The 26,690-nt window shown below is 43.3% G+C and overlaps 1 protein-coding gene and 1 pseudogene across 1 annotated transcript; both read left to right on the forward strand.

Annotated features, from left to right (window-relative positions):
* Positions 1–824: 824 nt before the first annotated feature.
* LOC117771769 lies at positions 825–8,299 on the forward strand (annotated as a pseudogene).
* Positions 8,300–20,613: 12,314 nt separating this feature from the next.
* Positions 20,614–22,682, forward strand: LOC117771764 (apelin receptor B-like). The gene has a single exon (XM_034602505.1). It carries the CDS (start codon positions 20,631–20,633, stop codon positions 21,777–21,779), a length of 1,149 nt encoding a protein of 382 aa, XP_034458396.1. The 5' UTR covers positions 20,614–20,630; the 3' UTR covers positions 21,780–22,682.
* The last annotated feature ends 4,008 nt before the right edge of the window (positions 22,683–26,690 follow it).

Consider the following 26,690-nt stretch of genomic DNA (forward strand, 5'->3'; position numbering starts at 1 on the left):
ACAATATTTTATTGCCGTTTTGTTTGATATGATTCTCTTGTCAGTGCAGATACTGAATCAAGTCAAACAATTAACAGAGCAAATGCATATATTTATGTAATTGTTTGAAATTAGGCGTTTTATGTTAAAATCTAATGTTCAATGAAATAACTAATTTGGTATGCATTGCACCAATCAAACAAATGTCCATAGAAAGATAAAGTAGCTAAGTACATTTACTGGAGTACAAATTGAGGTACTTTTATGAATATTTTCATGTTCTATTGCCTCATACTTTTACTGCACTATATCAGGGGGAATGTATTGTGTGTGTGTATATATGTCATGGTTAACTTCAGAGTGAATGTAATTCCCTCTGAAACGCGATGCTGTTCATATCTAGTAACAGCAACAATTTTTCCTCTAACAAAACAACTGTCAAACGCAGCTGTGCACGCAAGACAATAGAGAATTGTGGCAGGTTGAAAGAATGCGTGTCCACCTGGCAAAGAGTGATTTCCTGTTCTTTTAGATGCCGTTCGGTTTCGACTTCAACCCTGCAGGATTTAGTTTGCAGCACTAACTGTAGGATGTGCAGCAGGAACACACAACTTCCCTGTTTGCACAGGCCGCACTCATAAGAGATGAGGGGATGGCAGAATGGACATGGATTCTCTTTAGGACAAATATGAGATTAGGTTAATAAGTTTGTACTTCTTCTCACTGCTTTTTGTTTGTATATTGTCTTTTTTTTATTTACATGTTTGAAATAAATGAAAAATGAATGAATAAAGCCTGTACCTGTATGTGCTGAGTTGAGCAGTGGGTGGCGCTGGAGAGTCGGAGGATGTTTTTGTTTACTGATGGTCTCTCACCTTCCCCTCAGCAGCAGCTATCTGTGCCAACTCAGCTAAACACTCAGCTAACTCCCATTCCCGCTGACAGCACACATTCTCTGCGTGGGTCAGCTGACACCAATGTGATGCTAGCATGTTAGCTTAGCAGCTAGCAGGAACAAACCCTAAAAGGGAACCGAGAGCGCGGAGCTTTGGCTCTTTAGCTTGACGAATAGGTGGGAATCCGCTTTGTGAGACAGCAATCGGCCAAAGGAAGAAGGAGGAAGTGGGGCCATGAGAGCGACTACCTGTTTAGCACCAGCAGGTTAGCAGCCAGGAAGCGAGTCCTTCCTAGCAACCGCAGCCAGCCAGCTAGCTAGCCTTGACAGCGGGTTAAGCTAACAGGCGGGCGTCTTCATGGAGAGCTGCGAGGTGCCGGCTGCGATCTGGGGATTAGCTCGAGGTTATGCGAACGGACTGTGAGGTAAATGTTGGTTAGATGGCAAAGACCGAGCGGGGCAATGGGCTGGACTCCGCCACAGACAAGCTGACAGACAACGGGAAGGGCGGCGGGTTTGGAGCCGAGGTAAACGGCGGTGCCATCCAGGGGGAGGACCGGGTGGATAAGTACGGATTTACCGGGGGAGCCCAGCAGAACTCCGAGGAATCGTAAGTGCAGTTTCACACACACAGACTGTATGGTTTCACAATAAAGTGTTCGGTCGCCACATGGCCGCAGTGTGTTTCTCTCACTCAGCTGAACACAGGTAGAAGGTCTCTGGATCTCAGGCACATTCACACAGTGTCAATGAAACCAGTTTGTTATTACTGGGACCAACAGTTTGTCATTTCATATATATTCAGTAAACTCAGAGTGTGGATGAAGCTGATTATCCTAATATATAGAAGGACAGGCTTAAATTCAATAATAATCAATTAATGATCTATTTTTTCTTATCAATAACAGAACAAAAGTCCAATATGAACATAGATATTGGTGAAATACGTTATTGTCCTACCTCAGATTTGTAAAATGTTTTGGTGTTTATCAAGTGTTTTTCATTCTCTGCCCATAAAGAAGAGTTTAAACCCACAACCTTCACTTGGGAGCAAAAATCAGCTAATAAATTTAAAAAAGAATAATGTGACATTTATCGTGCTGATTATCGATATCACCTGATATGAACAGTTTTATCTTGACATGATCTTTGGCCCTAAGTCACAGCTTCGTCTCTTGTCACCTGGACCAGCGGGGACCAACCTTATTGCTTTGTGAATCTTCAAAGTGAATCAAAGTCCACTTTCCGTGTCACGGCTTCCATACGTTTATCGGTTATGAGCACATAGGAGAACTGTTTCCTTTTAGTTTCCTTCTTTTTTTAGAAGCAGGAAGGGACCTGTTATTTAAATATAAAAAAGATAAGAAAAGAGGAACAAGTTTACAAAATAATGTGTTTATATGTTTGTTTTCTTTCTCCCAATCTTAATTCATTTGGGAGCCGTCAGGCTGGAAACCACAGAGCGACACCACTGTCATTCCCTTTTTAAAGTCTTATCAGCCCATATTCATTGTTTCCACCTTCCTTATTCAAGGTTTCTCTTTCACTAAACACGAGAGACCACATTAATCATGTGCTTGACTCTCCATATCAATTTGTTTTACTGATTCTTGTCACTTGTTTCCTGTTGGACTCTGAGGTCCTCTGGCTAAACCTGTTTGGTGTTTCACTGTTTTGGTCTGTGGTTGCCAACCGGATAGTCGTGATCCCTGTTCGGGTTTCAAAATAAATCTGATTGGCCATTAGATGATTAATGAGAAACAATCAAGGCAAATTGCTATAATCAAAATCATGTTTATTTTTCAGATGTTTCTATATTAATCATCTAACGTTATTAGTCAGTGAATGACATGTTGGGTAGTGAACAGACGTTGCTGTGTTTTAAGGCAAAGAGGTTCTGCTCCGGCCTCCCTCTGAAAGGAAACTTAACGTTCTGCCTCAGAGGCCATTTGAAGTCTTTCACATTCAGACCTGGACCACATCCTGCTTTGTTATTTGTTCCTATACAGCTGATTTTTAACTTAAAGCTTGGAAATTGTGCTGCACTTGATTTGTCTTGTGCTGGCAAATATAACTATAAAAGTAACAGACTCAAGTTTGATTTATTATTCCGTGTTTATAACTGATTTACAACTTGTGATCTGTCCCGAGCTATTGTATTGAAAGGTGTGACACGCAGCCCAGGCAAATGCCAGCTCTGATCTTTAGTTTAACTGTTGTGAAATGAGGTATAAGAGCAGAAGGTTGAAGGGAACTGAACTAAGGGAAAGTTCTCCCATAGCTTCCTGTTTTCCTTTGTACTTCGTTGGCGATGGGCAAGTGTTCCACTGTTTGGTCTGAGGGTACGTTTCCTGTGTGGACAAGGAAGAGAAGAGGCACTGCACGCCACAGGGAGGTGACACAGTACAGCACGACTGCTGTCAGTCTGGATTAAAAAGAACTTGTTTGTCTCTTGTCATAACATTTACTCCTTTCGCCACAGTGCAGAAGAAATCCCCATCGAGGTGCTGAGACAGAGGGAGGCAAAATGGCTGGATATGCTCAACAACTGGGACAAGTGGATGGCCAAAAAACACAGGAAGGTCGGCAGTGATTTTTAAATTATGTGTGTTACATATTAGCAATAATGGTAAAGAGCAATTTGCCTCAGCATGAAGATAGTTTATGTGCCATGTTTCAGTTTTTGTAAATGTTTATTTTGTTAACTTGAACACTTTCTACTGTGTTTACTATGATTTTGTGGTTTTTTTCTGTTTTTGTGAGAAACTGCAGCAATACAATTTTACTAACTGTGTGAATATTAGGAGTACATGTAATATTTCATATAGTCAAGGGGAAAAACAAAGGAAAAGTCTGTGTTCCTCTCTACATGAACTGTGCATGTGTTGAATAACAGGTGAAAGAGCGCTGTCAAAAGGGGATCCCTCCATCGCTGCGTGGCCGGCCTGTCTCTACCTCACTGGGGGGGAAGGTGAAAAGGGAGCAAAACAAAGCAGATTCCAGGTCAGTGACACATGTGAGGTCGCAGTTGTGAGTATTTTCCAAAATGCAAATAAGCTATACCCATAGTACATGTACGTAAAGTATAGATGCATGACATAGATGTGTGGTGCAAGACTTATAACTTCCCTGAGATTCAGAGCTACTTTTATTTAGTGGGCTTGTCAAAAGAAGCCGAAGGGAAATCACTCAAAAGTTGAATGTTTAAAAAAATCTGTATCTCCAGGAACTTGACGATCAGGCAGGAGATCCAAATGGGTAGACATCATCGAGAGGGACCTCCATCGGCAGTTTCCTTCCACGAAATGTTTAAAGCAAGAGGAGGTCCATGGGTACGCGCTGCCATCTGAAGTATCATACTTCCCAACACTGTATTCAGTTTAAATGAATACACAGACGTTTATGATATTAATCTCTTTATGTTCATGCCAGTGCAGGCAGCAGGACCTGCTCCGGGTTCTGAAGGCTTACACTTTGCATCGTCCCTGATGAGGGTTAATTGTCCAGGCCCAGGCTCCCATAGCTGCTGTTCTCCTGAATGCATATGCCGGCTGAGGTGAGCTCACACTAGACGTTCAACCCTCCACATGTTTTTTTTTCTCTAATATAAAATAAAAAGTTCTAAACTGTTTCAACTATGGGGCAAAGAGGTCACAAAAATAGTGAAAGAATGTCATGAAATAATGTAAAAGGACTATAATTGTTAAATGCTTTCCCATTAACATTTGCACTCGGTCAAAATGGTTTACTTAAATATTAATCATTGGATTTTTGTATCTTCAAATATCATAAATGACAATAATAAATCCTGCTCTCTTTCCTTTCTTTGTCCTAGGATGCATTCTGGGTTCTTGTCCAGATGTGTGAAAAATACCTTCCAGGATACTACAGTACAGGGCTGGTATGTCATGAGAAGAGCTTGAACATGACAGTAATACTTGACATACACGTTCATAGTGTTAATGACACTGGGGTTTCTGAAGACAACATTTCTGCCACTGAATCTTTGAATTTCTCAGGCCAGTGTGTCGCTGCTTGATACACCAACAACCTAACGACTCGAGGTGGTGACCAGGCCACAAGGACGAGATAATCACACAATCAGCTTAGGCAGAGAGAGGATAGTCTGTTCCCTCTCTCTCTCTCGCTCTCTTTCTCTTCCTCTCTTTCTCTCTTCTCTTCCTTCACTGGTCGCTGTTCCATGTCGTCTCCACAGGAGGCGATCCAGCTGGACGGGGAGATCCTGTACGCTCTGCTGCGGCGGGTGTCTCCTGCGGCCCACGGTCACCTGAAGAAGCACAAGCTGGAGCCCATCCTGTGCATGACCGAGTGGTTCATGTGCGCCTTCTCTCGCACTCTGCCGTGGGCCTCGGTGCTGCGCGTCTGGGATATGTTCCTCTTTGAGGGTGAGATGACACGGCTCTCACATAACTCACTGATATGTTCATATAGCATGAAGTGAGAAGTAGGACATTTATTAAAAGGGTGTTTCAGCAATGTAACAGATGAAGCAAGTTTAACATTTGGCCAGCATTTTGGTCAAAATTTAATCTTTTAATTTCAATAATTTCATGAACTTATCATCCTCCCCTTTAGTTGTACTTGTAAAGCAGCAGAGCATGAACAGTGTTATGATTTGGTCCTTAAATATGAGTGCAAACCCGTTCTTTAGCTGCGTCTGATGCCTCTCTCAGGAGTGAAGATCGTGTTCAAGGTGGGCCTGGTTCTCCTGAAAAGCATGCTGGGATCCCAGGAGAAACTGAAGTCCTGCCAAGGTCTCTATGAAACAATGGAGCTGCTCCGAGCCATACAGCCGCAGTACATGCAAGAAAGGTTCCTGGTGCACGAGGTACTGTTAAACTTGCTGTCTTCATCTGTTTTACTTTTTATTGTTTTGACTCAGCAACTAATACACACTCAGAATTTCCTGTAGGTGCAGGAGTGTTGCTTGGACTTTGCCCTTCCATTGTTGTGTTCGTGATGAATAAAAAACGTTCACGTGTAATCTGCTGGAAAACCCTGACATCACCTCACGTTCACATTTATTCTGTCCCCGTGTCTCAGATTATAGAGCTATCCGTGTCTGAGAAAGACATCGAGAGGGAGCACCACGCTCAGCTGCGGCATTGGAAGGAGAGTCACGGAGATCTACACTGCAAGTCCCCTCCCAGGATGCATGGTGCCAAGGCCATCATGGCTGCCGAGCCGCCGAGCCGGCAGGACCTGAGACAGAGGCCCACGATCATCGTTGAGTCTCCGCTGGCGCCCACCGCAGACAAGGTGCAGGCCGAGGACGCAAAGGGAAGAAGAAAGGCTAACAGGGAACAGCAGAAAAAAACAATCCCAGCGCCACAGGAGACACATAATCCATATCCTCCTCCCAGTGACCCCTCACCTCTGCTCAAACCCGTGACCTTACAAGAGTCCAAAGAGAGTCTGAGCAGCGCAGAGCATGACACTTACCTGTAGCAGGGTAAGTTTCACACCAGTTTACATACACAAACCATTCCATATAGCCTTCACTGACTCAGCAGCTTTCAGGCATAGAGACATGACAAACCTCCATCACTTAGTGTGAGAACATTTATATTTTTACGGTCATTACACTCCAAGAAAAGTTTTGAATTTAAAGGTTTTTTTGAACGGTTGGAAACGTAAAAAATTACATTTTCAATTATGACAAAAATTGCTTTAATTCAGGTTGATATTAACCTTAGTAGTACAGTCATGGCTGTATTTTTTTAAAACCCAGTGGCACTCAAAACAGTATGAGTGCCAGGGAGCAACAGCAGGTGGCGACTGTGTGCACTTTTCAACACTTCTGTGAGGTTTATCTGAGTGGGACTATCAGCATCATATGACTGAACATGTAGGATTTCACTCAGAATCTCCACTGTTAAAAGCTACTGCTGCTATTTCCTCAATGTAAAGCTCTGATTCTCTCCTCTGTCACATATGAAGTTTGATTTAGTCTTAATCGATGAGATCTTTCCTGGAGCACTTTGCCTTTCTAGTCTTCCTCTTTGCCTGCGTTAGTCGCTATGTTGCCAACACAGAGATTTGTATTCATCCGGCTTTGCCAGACGCTGTCGCTCTTTACAAATTTGCAGACACAAAGTTTAAGAGCGCGTCTGTTTTGCACGGTCTGGTGACTGTTATGATGCATCTGTGAGTTTGAACACTTGAGGGTGCTGTGAGATTAGCTCTGATGCCACAGCAGCGACCAGCAGAAATCCAATGAGAAGAAGAACTGTCAAAAGCGGAGTGACTCTCAAATGAAGGGGGGAAAAAGTGTGCAGGGATATTTTATGCCACTAAGCCAAAGATTTTTATTGCATATCTTTCAAAATGTATATTTTCGAAACAGTTTATTCAATTATATTGTCGTACAGTATTTAATTTGTGTCAATTTGGGAGAGCTTATAGGGTTTATATTTATGTAATGAATGAGCTATGTTGAAGAACGCTAAGACAGAGCTGTTTTGTACAATCTTGTTAAAGGGTTAGCAGATCTTATACGTATATTTTTCTGATGATATTGGGAGATTGTTTATTTTGCTGCGGTCTGAGAATCTAAACTTTTTAATGCTCAAAAAGTTCAATATTTTCCTTGTTTTTGTTTTAGTCCTAAAACCACCAAGAAATCCCAATTTTTCCACAATTGAAAGAATCTGCAAACTAAATATGAAGTCTCAAGTATTTTACAAATGCTAAGCTGTTGTTGACTGACAAACTCGGTTATGTGATATTCATGCCTCAATATGATTTGTTGGATTTTTCTCTGCACTTCCATGCAAAGGAATTTTGGGAAGACGTCAGCGAGCCATAAACTTTGAATAATAACCAAATGAAGAAATGGTTTGAGAGGAAGTGGATTCATATGCACTCAGCAGTTAATAGTTCCATTCCTGAAAATTCAGTTGGTGTCAAAATCTTTATGAGTAATGAAAAATGGTTATGTGTTGATTTAAAAAAATATTTTGTTTATAAATATAAATATATGCTACGGGTTTATTTTTGGGTGGTTTAGGAAGCACTGTTTCTCTGCCATGTTCTCTGAAGCTTTTGATATTTAGATTTAAAACATGTAGTTCTAATCTGTCGCAAGAACACGACATGCATTCTAAGAGTTTTTACTCCGCGTTTTCTGCTCTGTCATGTAGATGGTGCCACTGAGCTTCATCCAGAGATTATTATAAAACTGTGGAGTTACTATGAAGGATCCACAGATGTGCTTTGCTATCCAAAACCTTAGATTGTTTTGGTAAGATTTTGTATTAAAGTATAACACTGACTTAGCGAGGGGCTCGTACATTTGCAATTTCTGCTGTTTTAATCAGTATATAGGACTTTTTTTCTGTGATTTGATATGTTTTTGTACCAAATTACATTTAAATCAATAAATGAATGAAAACATTTCTTGGATTTTTGCATATCTGTCATATTTCCCATTTTTACAGCCGGTTTCCTCTCTTTTTCCCCGCATCTTCTATGAAACAAAGAAAACCAGACAAGGGACGAAGTGCCACACAGACTGCGCTGAACGAGCAGGATTTCAATACACCCTGTGTTATCATTCAGCGCCCTCGCACCCGCCCTCACGCACCCACACTGCAGCACACTTCCTCGGACACCTGTTTCTCCGGCTCTTTCAGCTCTTTGAGGAATTTGCATCTCAAATAGGTTGAATTCCCACAGCGTCTCACCCAGCCATTTGCCTTTGGTGACTGAATGGAGTGTATACAGGCCTCCTTCTTCCTCGACAAGGTTCAGCTGCAGTCCAAGAACATGACAGCCAAGAATGCGCCCCCCTATATTTTAATTTACCCAAGCAGAGAAACCCCCAACACCGTTTTATTTTATTTAAGATGGATGCGTTTGGACATAATAGAATTTTTATGGCTTACCCTAAATGCTTCCGCTCATCTTCTATCTTTTGAGAATGCACAAAGATTTATATTACTCCCGACAACCGGATGACATGACACTTCTCAGTTCAACGTCCCCGAGAATCGCAGCCTCCAAAGCTTTATCTATTTCTGTGACGCATTCCGTGTGTTTTGTCTGACGATGCCTGTCATTAGAGCATTTTTTTCTACTTCTACCTCCTCTCATCATCTCCTCTGTGCCTTTCACTGTCGGTAAACAACGTCAGCTCGTCCACATAATTCAACACAACTCCCCCCTTCACCTCAATTCATCCACCCCACAACCCCACCTGTCTGTCCGTCACTCTGTGCTGGTGGTGCACGGGGGGGACATTCGTGAGACCCCGAGCCGAGACTATAGGGAGGGTGTAATGGGAGACTGGCTTTATGGCTAATCTGCAGAGGAGGAGGAGGAGACGTGACCCAGACGTGCCCCCATAACCACACTCTCAGAACAGAGCTGAGCAGATTTTGTAGCCTTTGCAGAACAATAGCTTGTTGCTTCTTTGGCGTTGTGTGCAAAAACATCATGATATCTCTTGCAAGTCAGTTCTTTTTTGTTGCTTTTTTGCTAATTTAAAAAGTACTTTCATAATATAACATTTGAACATAGTGAGCTTTTGAGCAATGGAATAATCTTATTGAGAAAATCTAAATATTTAGTATTTTTTTGTTCTCTTTCCCTTTCGTCTCTGTTTGTTACGACCAAGTTTTTTGTTTGAAGCCACGTTCACACTGGAAATAGGACTCTGTTATAAATATATACACAAGGGTCTATGTTGGTGAGAAAATGAAATATGATCCAGTCCAGTTTGAGAAAAACAGTGCATCCACGACCTTTAAGACTCATCAGCCTCTGGTATCTGCTGCACAGTGGTCAACGATACTGTGACGCGATTAATCGACAAATAAATCTATTGCAAAGGTTGCAATGTTCACATTACAAAGCAGTCTGTCAGGCGTGTGCACATTTGATGGGCCTGTTCAGTCTGTTGCCTTGAGTTGTGGCAGAATACGTGCTGTGTCACTGAAATCACTGAAAAAACTGTCAGCCTACCTGTGGAGAGAAGAAGACATAATTTTGCAAAAAACGTAATTGCCCTGCATCTAAACATGCCAGACTCACCAGCTACAAACTCCTGTCTTTAACATGGCATATTGTTTTTGAGCAACAGTTGGCACATTGGGTTGTACCTGAAAAATATTGGAAAGCGCTATTAATGGAATTTCTCAAACAGGCATCTTTGAATTTGAATTCAGAAGCAGAAGTTCATCGACGGGACCGTCCACTTCTCAGTAACATCAGCTGCACGTGTGAAGACACAAGAAAAAAAGAATCCCATCATAATCTGCTGGGTGCCTTCATGTCCGTTCATATTTATCTCACTCCACCATAAGACCAAGCTGTCAAGCCTGGACCAACACGGAAACTGTGGAAGGATAATAACATAAATACAGTTTGAAAACATACTGTATTGTCCATAAAAGTGTGTAACTGTATTCATTTGTGATGTCAGTATTCAAGACACAGTTGGAAAAAAAATGTGATGGGCATCTGCGTGCTCAGGAGGTAGAGAGGGTCGTCCACTAAAAAGAAGGTCAGTGGTTCGATCCCCAGCTCCCGCATGCCAAAGTGTCCTCGGGCAAGATGGTAAATCCTAAATTGGCCCTGATCACTGATTGGCTGAAACGATCCCTCACCAGCCACCAACCGTGTGTGTGGAAGCTGATATTTATCAATATTAATCATGGATATGCTAAAGTTGAAGTTCACATACTAACTTCTTCCAAAACTTTAAACCATTTCCTGCAGCCTTAAGAACGTTCTGTCGCTCACACTTAAGTTTTTCTCGTCAGTACAAATGACAGTTACTTTTTTTTGTTTATCCAAGCATATCTACAGTAGGTGTGAAAACCGATATCTCACACATGTGATGTCTGTTTATACACTGTAGCTGTTTATTGGGGGGGTGGGGTTGGATGATCTCATGAGGCCATATGTGTGAAGCGTCTGGGAGATTATAGTCTGGCCTCATGAGCTGCAAAGCTCCTCTAAAGCTTTTTGGTAACAAGGGCTGATGGTCTGCACCTTTATCCCCGGCCCTCCACCACCAACACCCCCACCAGCCCCCCACATGCCCTCTGCCCAAAGCTGGATTAGAAGGGGTAGAGGTCAGGGGCACGGAACAAAAAACTCCACTGTGACCTGTTTGAATGACAGTAGCTTGAATAGTTTAATTTGATTGCAGCTGCAATGGCTTTGTGTGGGTTGGGTATAAATGTATATCTTGATGTAAAAGTTTATAGTTTTATTATGTGCATTTTAATATTTTTTAGGTTGAATTATGTCGCAGGGAGTTCCCCCTCGTTCCGAGACCTCATGCATGTTCCTGTTTTGGGGGAACAGGCTTTGATGAGCAGCCTCAAGTAGCCGAGCTGCACGTGTGGGACAGGAAGCGGAGTTGGAGTGGAAGGTGTCAGGGGTCAGACAGATGCCCGTTCAATGGACGGTGGTCAGGAAGTGTGTGTGTCCTTTTATGGTTCTCCTCGGGATAACAGTAGCTGGACGCGCAGCCCTATGATGATCTCAGATCCATCAGCTTTATTTTCTGACTCTGGATTATGATTTATTAAAGGAAATTAAAACACACCCACACACATGCTCGGTTCCAGCTGGGGATCCCCCCCCCCCCCCCCCCCCCCCCCCCCCCCATCTCCTTGTGTAGCAGCTGAATGTCTTATGAATCATAAGACTCATTAGTACATAACAACTCCAGAGCAGTGACCGAGCTGTTGTTCCCGTCAGGCGAAGGTTGTTTTGAATCTTGTTTTCTGCATCTCTCTGTTCCTCGGTGTTGCCCACGTCAGTTTTCCCTGTTCGCAGCTGATCCATCAAACAGAGCTACACACAGGCCTCTGGCTGTAAAAGATCACATCGTCCAATTATTCAGGCCACTTTCCGCTCGATTTAAGCATGTTTGAAGTCGAGCAGGCTCCTGGTTACACATTACACAAGCTCCAGGCCTCAGGTTTTCAGTTTCGGGGACCTTGCTTTGACCTTTGAACTGTTGAACGGCTCTTCTCCTTCTCTAACGGCCCCCCACTGTTGACTGTTTCAACTTCCTGTTAACGATCAAGTTTTATTTTGTAGGATTTAAGACCCTTGTGTTGTCTTTGTGTTCCTGTGTGCATGTTCTTTATGTGTTTGTTTGCTTTGTGTAGAATCTCCATTCACTTTGGCCCAAGTTTAAATGCTCTGAAATAATTTAATCGATTGAACTCTTGCAGTTACTATGTGTTGCAGTTTATTTGCAATAGTTTGTAAATGCGCTGTTGCAGAAAAGTGGACTATACGCAACTTATTGATAGTTGTTGCTGTTGAAGCTGTTAAATAACGAACTGGAATGGCACATACATCCGCCAATTTTTTAATGATTTTTTTCCCCATCTGGATCCATGGTTCCCTTGGGAAATCCTTGAAAATGTAAAAATTCCCTATCGCACAATGTTTCAAAGGGTGAAAAAGAAATCCTGGATCCGCCTCTTGATGCGAATCTATTCACCAAAATTGAATAGATTCTTCCCTGACCCATATCGCATTCCTTCCACCAAGTTTCGTGGTAAACCCGTGCAGCAGTTTTTGCGTAATCCTGCTGACTAACAAACAAACAGCGAAGGAAGCGTTTCCTCCTTGGTGGAGGTCATTATTGTCAATGTGCACACTTGAAATACAGAGATAGGCTTCATAACTTTTATAAAATAACTACACCAGCGGTTCTCTATGGGATAGTGTGTAACCATTGCAGTTTTTAATACAATAACAGAGGTTGAGAAGATAACTGGGAAATGTTTGATTGTCATTCAGTGGTGTATTTATCCTGCAATGCACTTTTAGAGTGTAACATGCAGTAAAATTGGTCAAATTGGTGTTTTGTTGTACAACTCATATTAGGTTGTTGATGATGCTTGCGGATCTGGATCTCGTGCCTTTGTGTCTTGCAACATTAACTTGTCTCTGTTTGCGTTGCATGTTTATCTCCTCACCGGGGCTGTTTGTTCGCTCCGTGCTGCTGTGTTGGTGTCTTTCCCACTAATCTGTATTGATCTGAAGTCACTTCCTGCCATTGTTGTGTCACATCCCCACTGTCTCCTCTCTTCCCGTCCATCCAGTCCTCTCTTTCCCCCCCGGCAAGGAAACCGGGTGCTCAGAGAGGATACACAGGGATGTGTGTGTGTGTGTGTGTGCATGTGTGTGCATGCAAGATAAAGTGGGAGACCTGCTCTGCTCCTGATAAACCAGGGCAGACTTTTACTGGGACGAGCAGATATTGATGAGGAGTGAATGGTAACACTAACACAAACGTCTGACTGGTTGAAACAGCACGCAAGCAAAGATTTGGACGTTTTGCTTGACAGAAAAAAAGAAAAAGAAGTTGCTCAATTTTCAAAAAACACGATCTTATAATCACTTAGTGATCTTCTACATGCTTTCAGGATAGTTAGAGATACTGAGCTTTAAAGTTGTCAGCATAAATTCAGGTTTATTACAACCTAGAGCTGGGAAATAAATGAAACAAATTCAATTAACTCACATTTATGTTCTTGCACAACACGTAATATGTTGAAATAATGAAAACAGAATTATGATGACTACTAAAAAGTGTAATAATGAAAGTATTATTCACTGTGGTTACATCCGCTGTCTTGAGTGCTGAATAGAAATGTGCATTCACCATGTCCAGGAGAAAGAGACTTTATTATTTCCTTAAAGTGAATTTCTGTCAGTGTATGTGGTTAATACATATTTTTGTTATATGCATAGTGTTTGCAACAAGCCTTACAAGTTGTCTAGGTCTTTTATTATTTCTAAAGCAGTAAACCAAATTTGTATTTAATGGAACAACTTTCAGAACCAGCTGCAACAAAAAAGTTATATATAATCTAATTTCTTCATCAATACGTGCATTGTGTGTGTGTGTGTGTGTGTGTGTGTGTGTGTGTGTGTGTGTGTGTGTGTGTGTGTGTGTGTGTGTGTGTGTGTGTGTGTGTGTCAGCTCGTGACCTCGTAGCCTGTTATAATTGAGACTAATGACAAAAGCATATGAGCATCAAGACCTTTGGTTTGGAGTTACAATAGCTGATTGTGTTGCATCCAGTGTAGTCATGGGTGTTACGTATAGTGTGTGTGGACATGTAGGATTGTTGAGTGTGTGCGTGTGTGTGTGTGTGTGTGTTTGTGAGTGAGGCTTGTGTTTCAGAACTCTGTGAAGTCTGCACAGCCATAAAAAAATCCTTAAAATGGTTCCTGTTACATGTGAGGGATAAAGTCCAGCAGAGTCCTTCACACAGCTTTTAGACCTCGCTACCTCCTGTTCTCTGACTCATCACTGTTTCACACGGTTTTGTGAATAATATCAGTCCAACATCCTCTTTAGCAGCAGGAGCGCAGCAGCAGCAGAGGAAAGTTTCTCGCCTGTAGGTTGTACAGGAAGAGGAAAACGTGGTTGCCGGTTTTATTGCAGTTTTCTTTTGTTTGTGTTTATACATCAGGGAAGACCTTATCTCTATTTTTAAACGTTGTCTGGATGGGTTTGTTGAGTGCAGTGACGAGGCTTTAAACTCAGTGTCATGCAGTAAAGCAGAAGAGTGTGGGATTCCAACCGTGCACCTGAAAATGTGTTGCTTTGTCCTCCATCATAGGAGTGAACAGGACAAAATATCAAATACACGCTTTACCCCCTTTACATCATTTCTGATAGCTTCAAATGATAAAAGGAGAAATAACCGTATTTTAAAATTAAAATAATTATAGCATCACACTAATTAAATTCATCATTGTGGTAAGGACTACCTAAAATAACAGAAACCATCTTTGAGAAATTCACCTATTAGTTTAGTCCAAGTTCAATTTATCAACACGGAGGAGCCGGGCTTTTTGACCTTTATTGCAGCCAGCCACCAGGTGGCGATCGAGACCATTCGGCTTCACTTTTGGGGGAGCTGTCCCGTCATGCATCTTTAAGTACGACAGTGCTTTGAGCTGGTTGCTAACATCAGCATGCTAATGATCTCAATGGCAATGCTACTATACAGATGTTTAGAAGGTATCACATGTTCACTATCTTAATTTCTTGCATGCATGCATTTCGTGAGGTGCTGGCTTGCAGACAGACATCTTTAAAACAAAATGTAAAGCCACACATTCATTATATAACAAAAAAAGTCAAACGTTTTGGTGCTTAACAAGATCCCAAGATTCCTCATTATATATTTTAGAATTGAATGAGTTCTACAGATAATAAATACAGTGCAGAGAACTATGAACATTTTCAACACCAACATAAGTCATCCCACCATCTTTGTGAAGAAGGTTGGTGCTTGTCACTGTTTATGTTTTACATCGTCTCTTAGCTTTAAACCTCATTATTACTCATCACCTGACTAACACTGAAAAAACTCCCAACACCAAAGTCATTGTCGGTGTAAACAGAACACGGTTGTCAGGACTCGCAGCCGCAGTGTTACCGCACTGCTTCTATAAATGAAAAATGATCTTCTCTCTTTTGTTCCCTCTTCTCAGCTGCACTACGTAAAAGACAAGGAGGAGCCACCCCCCACCCCCCCACCCCTTCCCCCTGCCTTTCTCTCCTCGTACTTATATTTCCACTGGTGACCTCGAGCGCAAGTCCGCGCTATTCCTGACCGTTTCGTGAAAACATTTTTGGATTTCCCTCTCCTGTCCTTACGTTCATATTTGATAAATATTTCTGTTCTGCTGCTCCTGACTCGGAAGATAACAACACGCTGAAAGCAGGAAGAGTCGTATCAACAGAGCCTCCCGGTCAACTGACCCACAAACACAGACCTCAAATTAGACGTCCCTGTGTCTGTAGCTGCTGATATTCTGACTGAGGAATATGCTGCTGGGCTGTAAGGTCATCTGTGTCTTTAAGTTCATGGAAATATCTTGAAACTCAATGCATGTGAGCTGATAACAAGTGAACCGTTATAATAGAGACACAAGCTCAGCAAAAAGACTGCACCGTGGCTGCTTCCTGATTGTTGATGAGGTTCATCAGATGTGTGATGAAGTAATAGGACTTCGATGGGGTTTTTTTTTTCCAGTAAAAATTATCTAAATCGATAATTTATGAGGAGGCAAAGCAGCAGATTTATCATGTTTTCAATTTCATCCCACATTGAAATTGTGGTGTACTGACTTAGAATGACGGTGTTGCAATGATGCACTACATCCCAAATACCCTTTTCAACTTTTTTACTGTTTTCCTTATTTATTTGTTCTCTTTGTGCACGTAAATACACATTTTTATCAAATTACTGTATATTTTATAGTTTTCACCCCCGTCAGTTGGTTTGTTGCTTGGTTTGTACGGTCGTTTGAAGATTAAACAAAAAACTGAACAGATTTCCATGAAACCTGGTGGAAGGATGAGGGATGGGTCAGAGAGGAGCTTTTTCCACTTTTTCACTGTTTCTGAGCAAATAATAAGTGGATCTTGATGAAAATAATCAGGCACCTTTAGGGGACTGATATCTATTTGTGTGTGAGCTTTGGTGCAGCTTGATCGAAGTCAAGGGGACTTTTGGGCCTTGGTGTTTCCCTGCAAAAGTAGTTTTTTTTTCCATTTGACTTTGCTGATATAACTGGTGTGACAGTCATTCTTGAGTCTTCTTCAACCAACAATGAACTGATCTTGATCCAAAACCACAGGAACACACAAATCAATCAATCCGTCAAAAATATAGTTCCTGGCCTGTGAATCAGTTTCTCCAGTTTCACCCTGCAGTCGGGATATATCTAAAAACTCTGAAAGAAAACAAAAACCCATCTGTTCAACTCAGTTTTCAGATGGATGTAAAACTTGAGTTTAGTCTTTACTGGAGCGGTGAGAGCAGGCGTGAACGTCCTCCGTCCCCGTGGCCTTTGTGTCTGACAAGCTGGTGTCAATCACCTCGTCGTCCCTGCTGAAAGGAGCCGAGGGAGGCTAATGGAGAGGAGCAGGCGGCAACAACAACCAACTGTTCCAGCTCCCCAGCTGTGCTCGGAGTGTTAGCTTTGACAGCGCATCCAGATAATTCAAAGTTCAGATCAGACTGTTGATACGATTGGTTTGGTAAGGCTGATGGCTCGGTGAGTGTTCGCCCGAGGGTCCGTCTCTCATCGCCGCTTTCAAGCTGCTCTCAGGTGATGCATTCTGACGTGCAATGTCATCGTAGAACTGGGGTATGAGTCAGAGTCGGTCGGATCGCAAGTAAAAAGCCCAGAGGAACCAGCTGTCTCGTCACAGAGGGGCTCCCCTCGTGCATGTGGTCTGCAACAGCTTAACACACACATCAAACGACTGTCAGACCCCCACAGGCCCTCACACACACACACCTAAACAACAATAACACACACCTCACGCTCTTTTGGCCCTGCAAGTATCACCAAAAACAGGCCAATAAACACACAAGGTCACGATTTAAAGATCAAAAGGACGCTATGCAGCCCTGCAGACAGACTGTCACTGTAGTTTGTGTGTCTGTGTTTGTGATTGTGTGTATTTTCTGCTGTTGTGTATACCTGGAGAAGAAAGTATTCGTCTTTCTCCAGATGAGTTTGCAGCTCACTCATCGCTGATAGATGACACCTCGCTGTGGTTGAATGTTGCGCAAATCACAAGGAATGTCACGGTGTGTGGTTTACAGCGCAGGACCACACATGAGAGGACAACAACAACACAAACAACAATCGGCCTGAGACACAGGTGGGACCCGGAGGACAAACATCGGCTGAATGCTGTGGGTCTCTGGTGCTGAGGGAAGAGATGGATGCTCTGCAAAGAGGCTCAGGATCAGTCCTATTGGAACATGTGACTCTAAGGGAGAAGTGAGAAAAATAATTGCTTACTGCCATGACAGTGTTGAGCATGAAAAAAGTCCCCATCAAATAAAAAAGGGAAATTTCATGTTTTTTCCTCAACTCCCCTGATGAGGGGATTTTGGACTAAGTGTGTGGGTGGACTTTTCATCAAGGCCTTCTGTTTTATTTAGCCGTAGATTCACATCCCCTGTCAACGAACGCAGCTAAAAACAGACTTGGGTCCCGCCAGGCTGAAGATAGGAAGCTCGCTTGATTCACTTCACTTTGCTTTTTTCCTGTTCTGCAGCACGGAGCCGGACGGACAAAGAGCTGGAAACGGACAATTAAGCGGAGCACGAGTGGGCAGAGCTTTGGGTGGAGGCACAAACACAATCACATCAGCTTGATTATCAAACACCACCAGAGCGCATCACAATAACTGGCAACAACAAACTGCTCCATGAGAGTAAATGACGCTGGAAGGAGCAGAGGGGACGGGAATCAATCCTCATCTTGGTAAACGGAGGAAGACGGAGATGAGCGGGGAGGGGAGGATGGAGGAGGCAGAGATGTGGGGGGGGGGGTGGAGGAAGGGATTGGAGGAAGGGATTGGAGGAGGAAAAGATTGTTGAGTGATGCAGACGTTTTGTCTATTGGTTGGTGCCCCGGCGCCACTGCTGCCGCTCTGCTGAGAGACGGAGCAGGCTGGAGAGTGAGCCGTCCCACCTGGGCCGACAAATCCAACCCGAGAGACGGGAAAGAACAGAAGGAAAAGAGGAGCGTGACTAGGGTTGCAAAATTCCGGGAATATTCAAAGTTGGAAACTTGCCATGGGAATTAACGGGAATATACGGGAATTAATGGGAATAAACTGGAAACTTTGGGGTAATTTATACTAACTGTATTTACCTTGTCATATACAGACATAAATATAAACATTTTGTTTTGTCATAAGCAGACATGCATGCAAACATTTCTAATACAAATTTTTAAAATGTCATTTTTGACTTAATCCATTTGTGCGTAGAACTCTACCGTCTCTATGTGGATCTCAGGATAGAACCCGTTCAGTGAAAACTTATCAAAACCTGCAGGAACGATGGACTTAAATATGAAAATCTGACCTCAGCAGTTTCCTTTATGTGACAGTATGTTGGAGATGAGTATTGGTGGTTTCTGAATATATTTTTACTTTAGAGGAAATGGATGTAAAGTGCAAAGGGGAAGTAGTTTTACACATAAACATCAGGTAATGGGAAGTAGTTCACAGGGGTTAAATGTCTCCTGTGGCTCAGCGGAGGAGAAAGCGATGCTGATGATGTCTTTCTTTACTTTTCTTTAACATATGAAAAACTCAAATTCAGGTTCGGAAATCATGTGTTTTTGTTCAGAGCTCCTTGGCACCGCTGTCGGCCCTTATCCCCAGCAATCTTGTTTTCTTTCCAAGTTGGCATCCACCTTTTTTTTTATCCAGAGATACTGTGTTTGTTTTCTTTTTGTGCTTGTTTTTGCGCCATTCACACGCCCATACTTCTGAGATGTTCTGCAGTATTCTCACACGGACTCTCTTGGACATGCTCCTGAAAGGCGGCTGGCGGGAAAAGCTCCACAGAATGTCCAGAGCAAATGACACATACATTTGCGTTCTCACATACAGCCCCTCCGGATAATTTTAGGAGAATATCCAGAGTTCAGTACATGTCTGAAAGCAGCTTTAGTGAGGTTAAACAGGTAAATGCATTGTTCTGCAAAGCAGTTTATAGCCTAGCATTTGTTTTCTGTGTAAATCAATATAACAAGCAGAAACACAAGTACTGATAAAAATGCTCTGACCAAAAAGGATAAAAGTACTGATAAAAATGTGGAAGACGAGCTAAATTACATTATGTGCCCCAGTTGTACTTGTTTTGTCGGATACGTTTGAGTTTTAAAATTAAAGATAAGGCTTTAATAATAAAGCCAAAGCCAGATGATAAGGGCATAAACATATGATAGATCTTTAATTTGTAGTAATTTATTGTTATATCTCAGTGATTATATCATATTTTACCTCTGCCCTTAATGAATGTCTCATTTTGCATATATCAAATAGATTGTTGTTCTTTATGGGGCATGTTTAAACATTGTTTTGAACAGTGATACCAAAATGTATGTTAATGATTATCTCCACAATAAGAAAATATAGTAACATTTCTTTTAAAAAATCATTCTTACCTACATTTCTTTAATTTTAAATCATTTTAGTTAGTTTTAAAACGTTTAAATAGATTGGAAATCATATTTTGTATTTCAATTAAGGCTGGAACATCTGTCTCTTCTTGCTGAAGCTTGTATATTTTCATTTTCAGGTGTGAGGTCAAAGTTGTCTTTGTCTAACCTCCAGTTCCTCAGAGCTGAACACAAACTCTTGTCTGCAGTGTGTGGTTGCACATTGTTTGGACATGTGGGGACATGACAACAAAACACATAGAGATGTAAATGCCGCTGCCTCTTCCGTCTCAGCAAAGTGCTCCGGTGCCAGAACGACTCTCGATTGTCATTACAATTGACTGCACCTCATGAAACCTGTCATGCCCGGACTTGACTTGTGGGCCACCGTCCAAACATGTCTAATAATCAACTTTCATTCCAGGGAGGAGGGGGAAAAAAGTTTGGCAATTATAGTTGTGGTTTTGTATTTCTCTTGAAAGCCATAATTTATGCTTGAAAAATCATTTCTGAAAAATAACTTCTGGTGTTTTAACTCATGTTAAAGTGGCTTCACTTTGCAGGAGATAGTGAATATTAATGATAAGAGGAGGGTGGGTGTGTGTGTGTAGTGACAGAGCATGTTCCTCAGAGCAGAGAGGAGGAGGAGGAGGAGGAGGAGGAGGAGGGCAGTGGGAGGGGAGGGGAGGAGAGGAGGGGGCATCCTGGGACGGTACAAGTGAAGGGGAGGGGGTATATAAAGGTCCACACATCACACATGAAGCAACAGAGCTCAGAGCTGTCAACCACTGTGGACATACCAGACTTTTATCCAAAGGGAAAGCAGACAATAGAGATGGAGTCAACTGAAGGTACCTATGATTACTATGAGTACGACGAGTCGGAGAACTCCACCATGTGTGACTACTCGGAGTGGACCCCCTCTTACTCCGTCATCCCGGTGCTCTACATGCTCATCTTCATCCTCGGTCTCTCCGGGAACGGGGTGGTCATCTTCACCGTGTGGAGGGCGCAGGGGAAGCGGCGCGCAGCGGACGTCTACATCGGGAACCTGGCCCTGGCTGACCTCACCTTCGTGGTCACGCTGCCCCTGTGGGCCGTGTACACGGCCATGGGCTACCACTGGCCCTTCGGGGTGGCCCTGTGCAAGATCAGCAGCTACGTGGTGCTGCTCAACATGTACGCCAGCGTCTTCTGCCTCACCTGCATGAGCTTCGACCGCTACCTGGCCATCGTGCACTCGCTGTCCAGCAACCAGCTGCGCTCCCGCGGCCACACGCGGGGCTGCCTCATCGGCATCTGGATGCTGTCCGGGGTCCTCGCCGCGCCCACCCTGCTGTTCCGCACCACCAAGGACGACCCCAGCACCAACCGCACCTCCTGCGCCATGGACTTCAGCCTGGTGTTGACCACCAAGGAGGAGGAGAACCTGTGGATCGCCGGCCTCAGCATCTCCTCCTCGGCGCTGGGCTTCCTCCTGCCCTTCCTGGCCATGATGGTGTGCTACGGCTTCATCGGCTGCACCGTCACCCGCCACTTCAACACCCTGCGCAAGGAGGACCAGCGCAAGAGGAGGCTGCTGAAGATCATCACCACGCTGGTGGTGGTGTTCGCCGCCTGCTGGACGCCCTTCCACCTGGTGAAGAGCGCGGACGCCCTCTCCTACCTGGACCTGTTCCCCGCCACCTGTGCCTTCCTGCGCTTCCTGCTGCTGGCCCACCCGTACGCCACCTGCCTGGCCTACATCAACAGCTGCCTCAACCCCTTCCTCTACGCCTTCTTCGACCTGCGCTTCAGGTCCCAGTGCCTGTGCCTCCTCAACCTGAAGAAGTCCCTGCACGCCAGCCCAGCCAGCTCCCTGTCCTCCCAGAAGACAGAGGCCCAGTCCCTGGCCACCAAGGTGTGACGTCTGCTGGGGGGCCCAGAGGCATGCTGGGGAAGAGGTGAAAGATGCAGGACAATGCAGGTGAATCAGAACTGTGCAGCTGATGGGTGCTTCCTCACAGGTCGTCCAGGGAGTCATCCTCCGACCCCCCCTCTGTGGACTACAAGGTGACCGTCAGGCTTGTGGATTTTGGGTCCCGCCACACCCCAGCTCCTACTTTCAGCTGCAGGGAGACAAAACTGTACCAAGGGACCAAGAAATGAAATGATTTATATTTTTTTTTTGAAAAAGTGGAATGTATTTTTAAAAAACAGGACAACACACTCATGAGTTCCTCTCAGTTCTCCCATGTGGACTTGATGCAAAGTGCTGAGCTTTGAACTCTGAAACCCTGTCGTCAAATACTCATACATGTGCCCCCCCCCCCCCCCCCCCCCCCCCTGCTGTTCGTGTTTTCATTTGTAAGCACTTGAGGTGTGAAACCCACCAGACCGTCCCGCTCTCCAGCTCCAGTCTGTAGTATCTGCATCACAGCCAGCAGTGTAGAGAGTGTGTGTGTGTGTGTGTGTGTAGGAAGGATGTGCCAGTCGGTGAGAGGTGTTCGAGTGTGATAAGGGTGTTGTATGGAGAGACGGGGAAGGGCTGGGAGTCCCCAGACAGACAGACAGACAGACAGATGGCAGCTGACAAATGTTTTCAGGCTGGTGCAGGGCCCAATTAAAAGGTGACTGCTTCGACAGTCTGTTGGTGTGTGCGTGTGTATATGTGTGTGTGAAGGAATGAGTTTGCGTGTGTGTTGATCGTCAGACTGACAATGAATTTGCTCCTGACAAATACATGAAAGCATTTTTTGTGAATACACAGTATTTTGAATCCAATGTCTATGATTTTGTAATAAAACAGAAAAAAAAATGGTGCTTAAAAACAAAACTCCTCTCTCTGGTGTCCCTCTGTTACTTGTGATGGTTAAGTCTGGTCGCTGGAATGTATTTTCTCCCATCCAGTGAATGTACTTCTTCCTGTTGGTGCTGCGGAGGGGGGGAGGCGGTCCAACAACCATTGTGTTCTGCAGGGCCCGAGAATCAAAGCATGCGTCTCTGCAGGAAATGCACGTTGGACTTCTATTTCCTCCTCCTGATGTATTTGTTTCTTCTGCTCTCCCGACAATCAGCGAGCACAAACAATCAGTGAGCACAAAAGTTCCTAAATTGGATCAAGCACGGGACGTTTGGCTTTGTCCCAGAAGTCTTAGGGTTAATTACCACAACTGCTAGAAAGAGTCCCAACCCACATTTTAAACGTCAAACTCGGCTGTGTTACAATCAAATGTATTGTTTTCAGCAAACAAAAACCACAGCAGGTCGTTGAGCTTTAAATTAGAATTCAGTGATTAACCAATTCTGACCGTAATGAGCTTTTTACAGGATATATTCAGCAACAGCAGGGAGACGGGGGGATTGGATAAATCCTCGCTCACTGATTTGCAGTGGGAGTCGACTCACTGTGCCTGTGTAATACCTGTTGATGAGAGGGGCTTAGTCCAAATCAGTCACAATTAAAGAAGTACAATTACAGAGGGCCTTTTTTTTCTCCCCCAGGGGCCTCAATGTGACCAACGCTGAACTCCTCCTGGAGAGAAGAAGTGCATCTGCGTCTTTAATGCTGGGACAGGTGACGTCTGAAGGCTCTCACGTCACGTGAAAGAGAGAGAAATGCAACAGCTGCTGCGACCTTCCCTCGGCCTCCTCCTCCTTCACCACCACGGTCTCAGCTCCCCTTAATCTGATCCCAGCCGGGAGGCGCAAACACAGACATGCAAAGCAAAAACCTGTGTTAAATAGATCTTCCAAGCTGAGTCTAGAAAGTTTTTATGTAACACGCTAACATAAAAGCATTAAAAATAGGCAGAGGTGAATTGAATTAGCTCTGTCCAGCCATCTGGAGCCTGCACATGTTTTATTGGTGAAACAACATACAGTACATTTTAAAATGCCATGCAGCGGCTAGTTTTTTTCTTTTTTACAAGATGACATGTCACATTATCCTCCACCTGTCAGCATCAAAGTCAAAGCCCTCTCTGTAAGACAATCTGGATAGATTATTTTCATGGTTTTCAAGTTTTATGAAGCCGATGCGATCGTGTTACCAAAGATTTCATGGCACGAACTTTGCCCAGCCAAAGCTGCCCCGAGAGAGAGAGGGGAAAAGATTTATACCCTTTGGTCCTCGTCAGGCCGGGTGCCTGTCTGCAGAGAGCACTGGCTGTTCAGAAATGATTTCACAAATGTTTTTCATTCCTCTGTAATAACAGAGTGTGAAAATGAAGTGTGTCTACACTGGCAGCAGCGTTGCCGCGGGGTATAAACAGTACTAGCTCCATTTCCAAGACGTGACAAACAACAAGAACATCTCCAGGAAAAAAATCACAAACAAAAGAAGATGACGTGAACCGTTCTTTTTGCAATATTTAGTAAATAACATTGATCACTGTATTGGTAATGTGGTGGTTGTGATTGTTGGAGACTGTCTCTGTAAACACAACTGCTCTTGTTGACTGAAAACACACCTGAGGGGGGAAATTAAAGATCCATGAAATGAACCAACTCAAACCACTAATAACTATTATGTCCATAATAGTATCTTGTTGACAACGGTTAACATCTGATACAACTGTATTTTTATTCACTAACTGAATGTTGTCCAGCTGCTTTCAGACATGCACTGAACTCCTCCGGGACTTTCTCCGGAGGAGGCGTATGTGTGACCGCAAATGTCCAAGTGAGAGCCTCCAGACTTTCTGCAGACTTTCTCCGGCCAGTCCCCCGGGTATAAAGTCCGGAGGAGCCGAAAACAAATAACTCTGCGTGCAAAAGCGGAGCCAAACACGTAGAAGACACTGATGAAGATGTCAACAGAGCTTTTAGTGATGAGGGCCGATGTTGGTGTTGATGTACTGTGAACACAAACAGGCGATCTCTGCAGTAGAATTAATTTGTTCCATTCTGTCTCTGTCTGCTGCACCAACCCTGAGTGGAGAACCTCTCGCTGCATGGCTCATGTGTGAAAGGAAACCTCTGGAGAAAGTCCAGAACCAATTCTAACCACTAAATATCTTTTAAATTATCCTTATCAAACAGAAGTTATGTAAAACTGTAAATGTGTGTAGATCTTTGTTTCACAAGATAGGCTGTATAGTTTCTGCAAATACAAGTCGCTGTAAACTTTTACTGTCGTTTTTCCATTTGTGTAAATTAATTAAGTACATACTCAAGTATTGTACTTCACTACATTCTTAAAGTACTTTGCCTACAGACTATTATTTACAGCTACTACATACCTCGATTCTATTACAGAGGGAAATACTGCACTTTTAATGGTACTGCATTTGTTTGATTCTGTCATATCACAACATGTACAAAATGAAACAACCAGCACAGCATTAAACAGATCCTTACAGGTTTAAAAAAAAAGAAGTTATATTTGATAATATAAAATTTGTGTGCATATTGGGGAATATTTCATTGTTGGTTATTTTTTGAAGCCTTTATTTTAAAATGTTCATCGAAGCAACTGACAGAGGTTTTAAAATAAAGCCGACAGATGCACTGAAGGCTGTGAAAGATGAGAGCTCTTCCAGCTTGAAATCACCACTTTCCAAAATGTGATTAAATGGTTTTCAATGGCAGTTAAAGGGAAGATCTGGAGGATTAAGAAATAAAATGCGAGGAGGCCGACAGTGTAGCATTAATGCACAAGTAACAGCTGTGGGTTCAACATACTGCACTTTTTAAATTTTTTTAATTAATGAAATAAAAAGTACTAGTGCATTAACATTGGAAGAAAGGCTTTTGTTTTAATGCCTGTTTTGATGCGTTAGATTATGTTATTTTTCTTTTCGCCTCTATTTTAAGCAAAATATGGAATTTCCCCGGCACTGCCCACACTTCTTTGCCTTTTATCCACGAGTATTTAAAGATGTACAAATCATATTAGTATATCTTAATTAATAATTTTACAAAACCAGATACATATATATTTTTGTTTTCTTTTTTCATTTTCAAACTGACCCTTCAGGTTTGGATGAACTTGAAAACCTCTGCGCCTCCAGACATTCAGTCAACAAAGACACAATGAAAAAGGTGAAACCCCAACTCTCCACTAGACAGGGACATAATGTAAATCAATTAAACGACATGCAGACGTAAGAAGGGAGAGTTTCTATAGGAGGGGCCCACCTTAACCCATTCATTGTCATAGTAATGGGTGACAAATGGCTCGTGTCTTTGTGTTATTGTAAATCAGGCTTGCCGCCAGGCGTTGCTTCTGTCAGAAGCACCAGTCGACATGTAATAAATTGAAAACCCAATAAACCAGGTCGAGCAGAAAATAGACAGAGGAAGTTTGCACATGTTTCTCCCCTTTCCTAACAATGGAGGCTGGATAAACGCAGCCAGCAGACCGGACCTTGAGCCTGGTCTGACCGCGCCGTGGTAGGATGAGATGCTGACCCCCGGAGCGTCTTGGAGGACCCCAGGCTTCCTGCTGCCCGGTCCTTCGGCGCTCCTCCCTGCAGAGTCCCTGCAGGACGACAAGACCTCACAGACAGGAAAGGAGTCAGCAGGCCAGGCAGGAAAGACAAAAGGAGGGTGGGCAAGGTAGAGGTTCCTGGTCGGGGAAATCCTGTCTTTCAGAGGCATCTTCCTCCTTTTAGGGCCCTCTGCAAGAGATGCATGCTCCACCTGAGGTCTTGAAGGACATGGGTACTTGTTTAAGAAACTCTTCTGCATTGAGTTGGTGAGGAATCAGTCCAACTATTAGAAATGTTATCTTCTCTGAGTGTTTGAACTGAAAAGATACCATAAATAAGACAATAAATGTGTAAAAAAAAATAGTGGCAGACATGCAACTCATGCAAACCACCTGAAATGACAA

The sequence above is a fragment of the Hippoglossus hippoglossus genome, chromosome 12 (assembly GCF_009819705.1).
Source record: "Hippoglossus hippoglossus isolate fHipHip1 chromosome 12, fHipHip1.pri, whole genome shotgun sequence".
Lineage (NCBI taxonomy): Eukaryota > Metazoa > Chordata > Actinopteri > Pleuronectiformes > Pleuronectidae > Hippoglossus > Hippoglossus hippoglossus.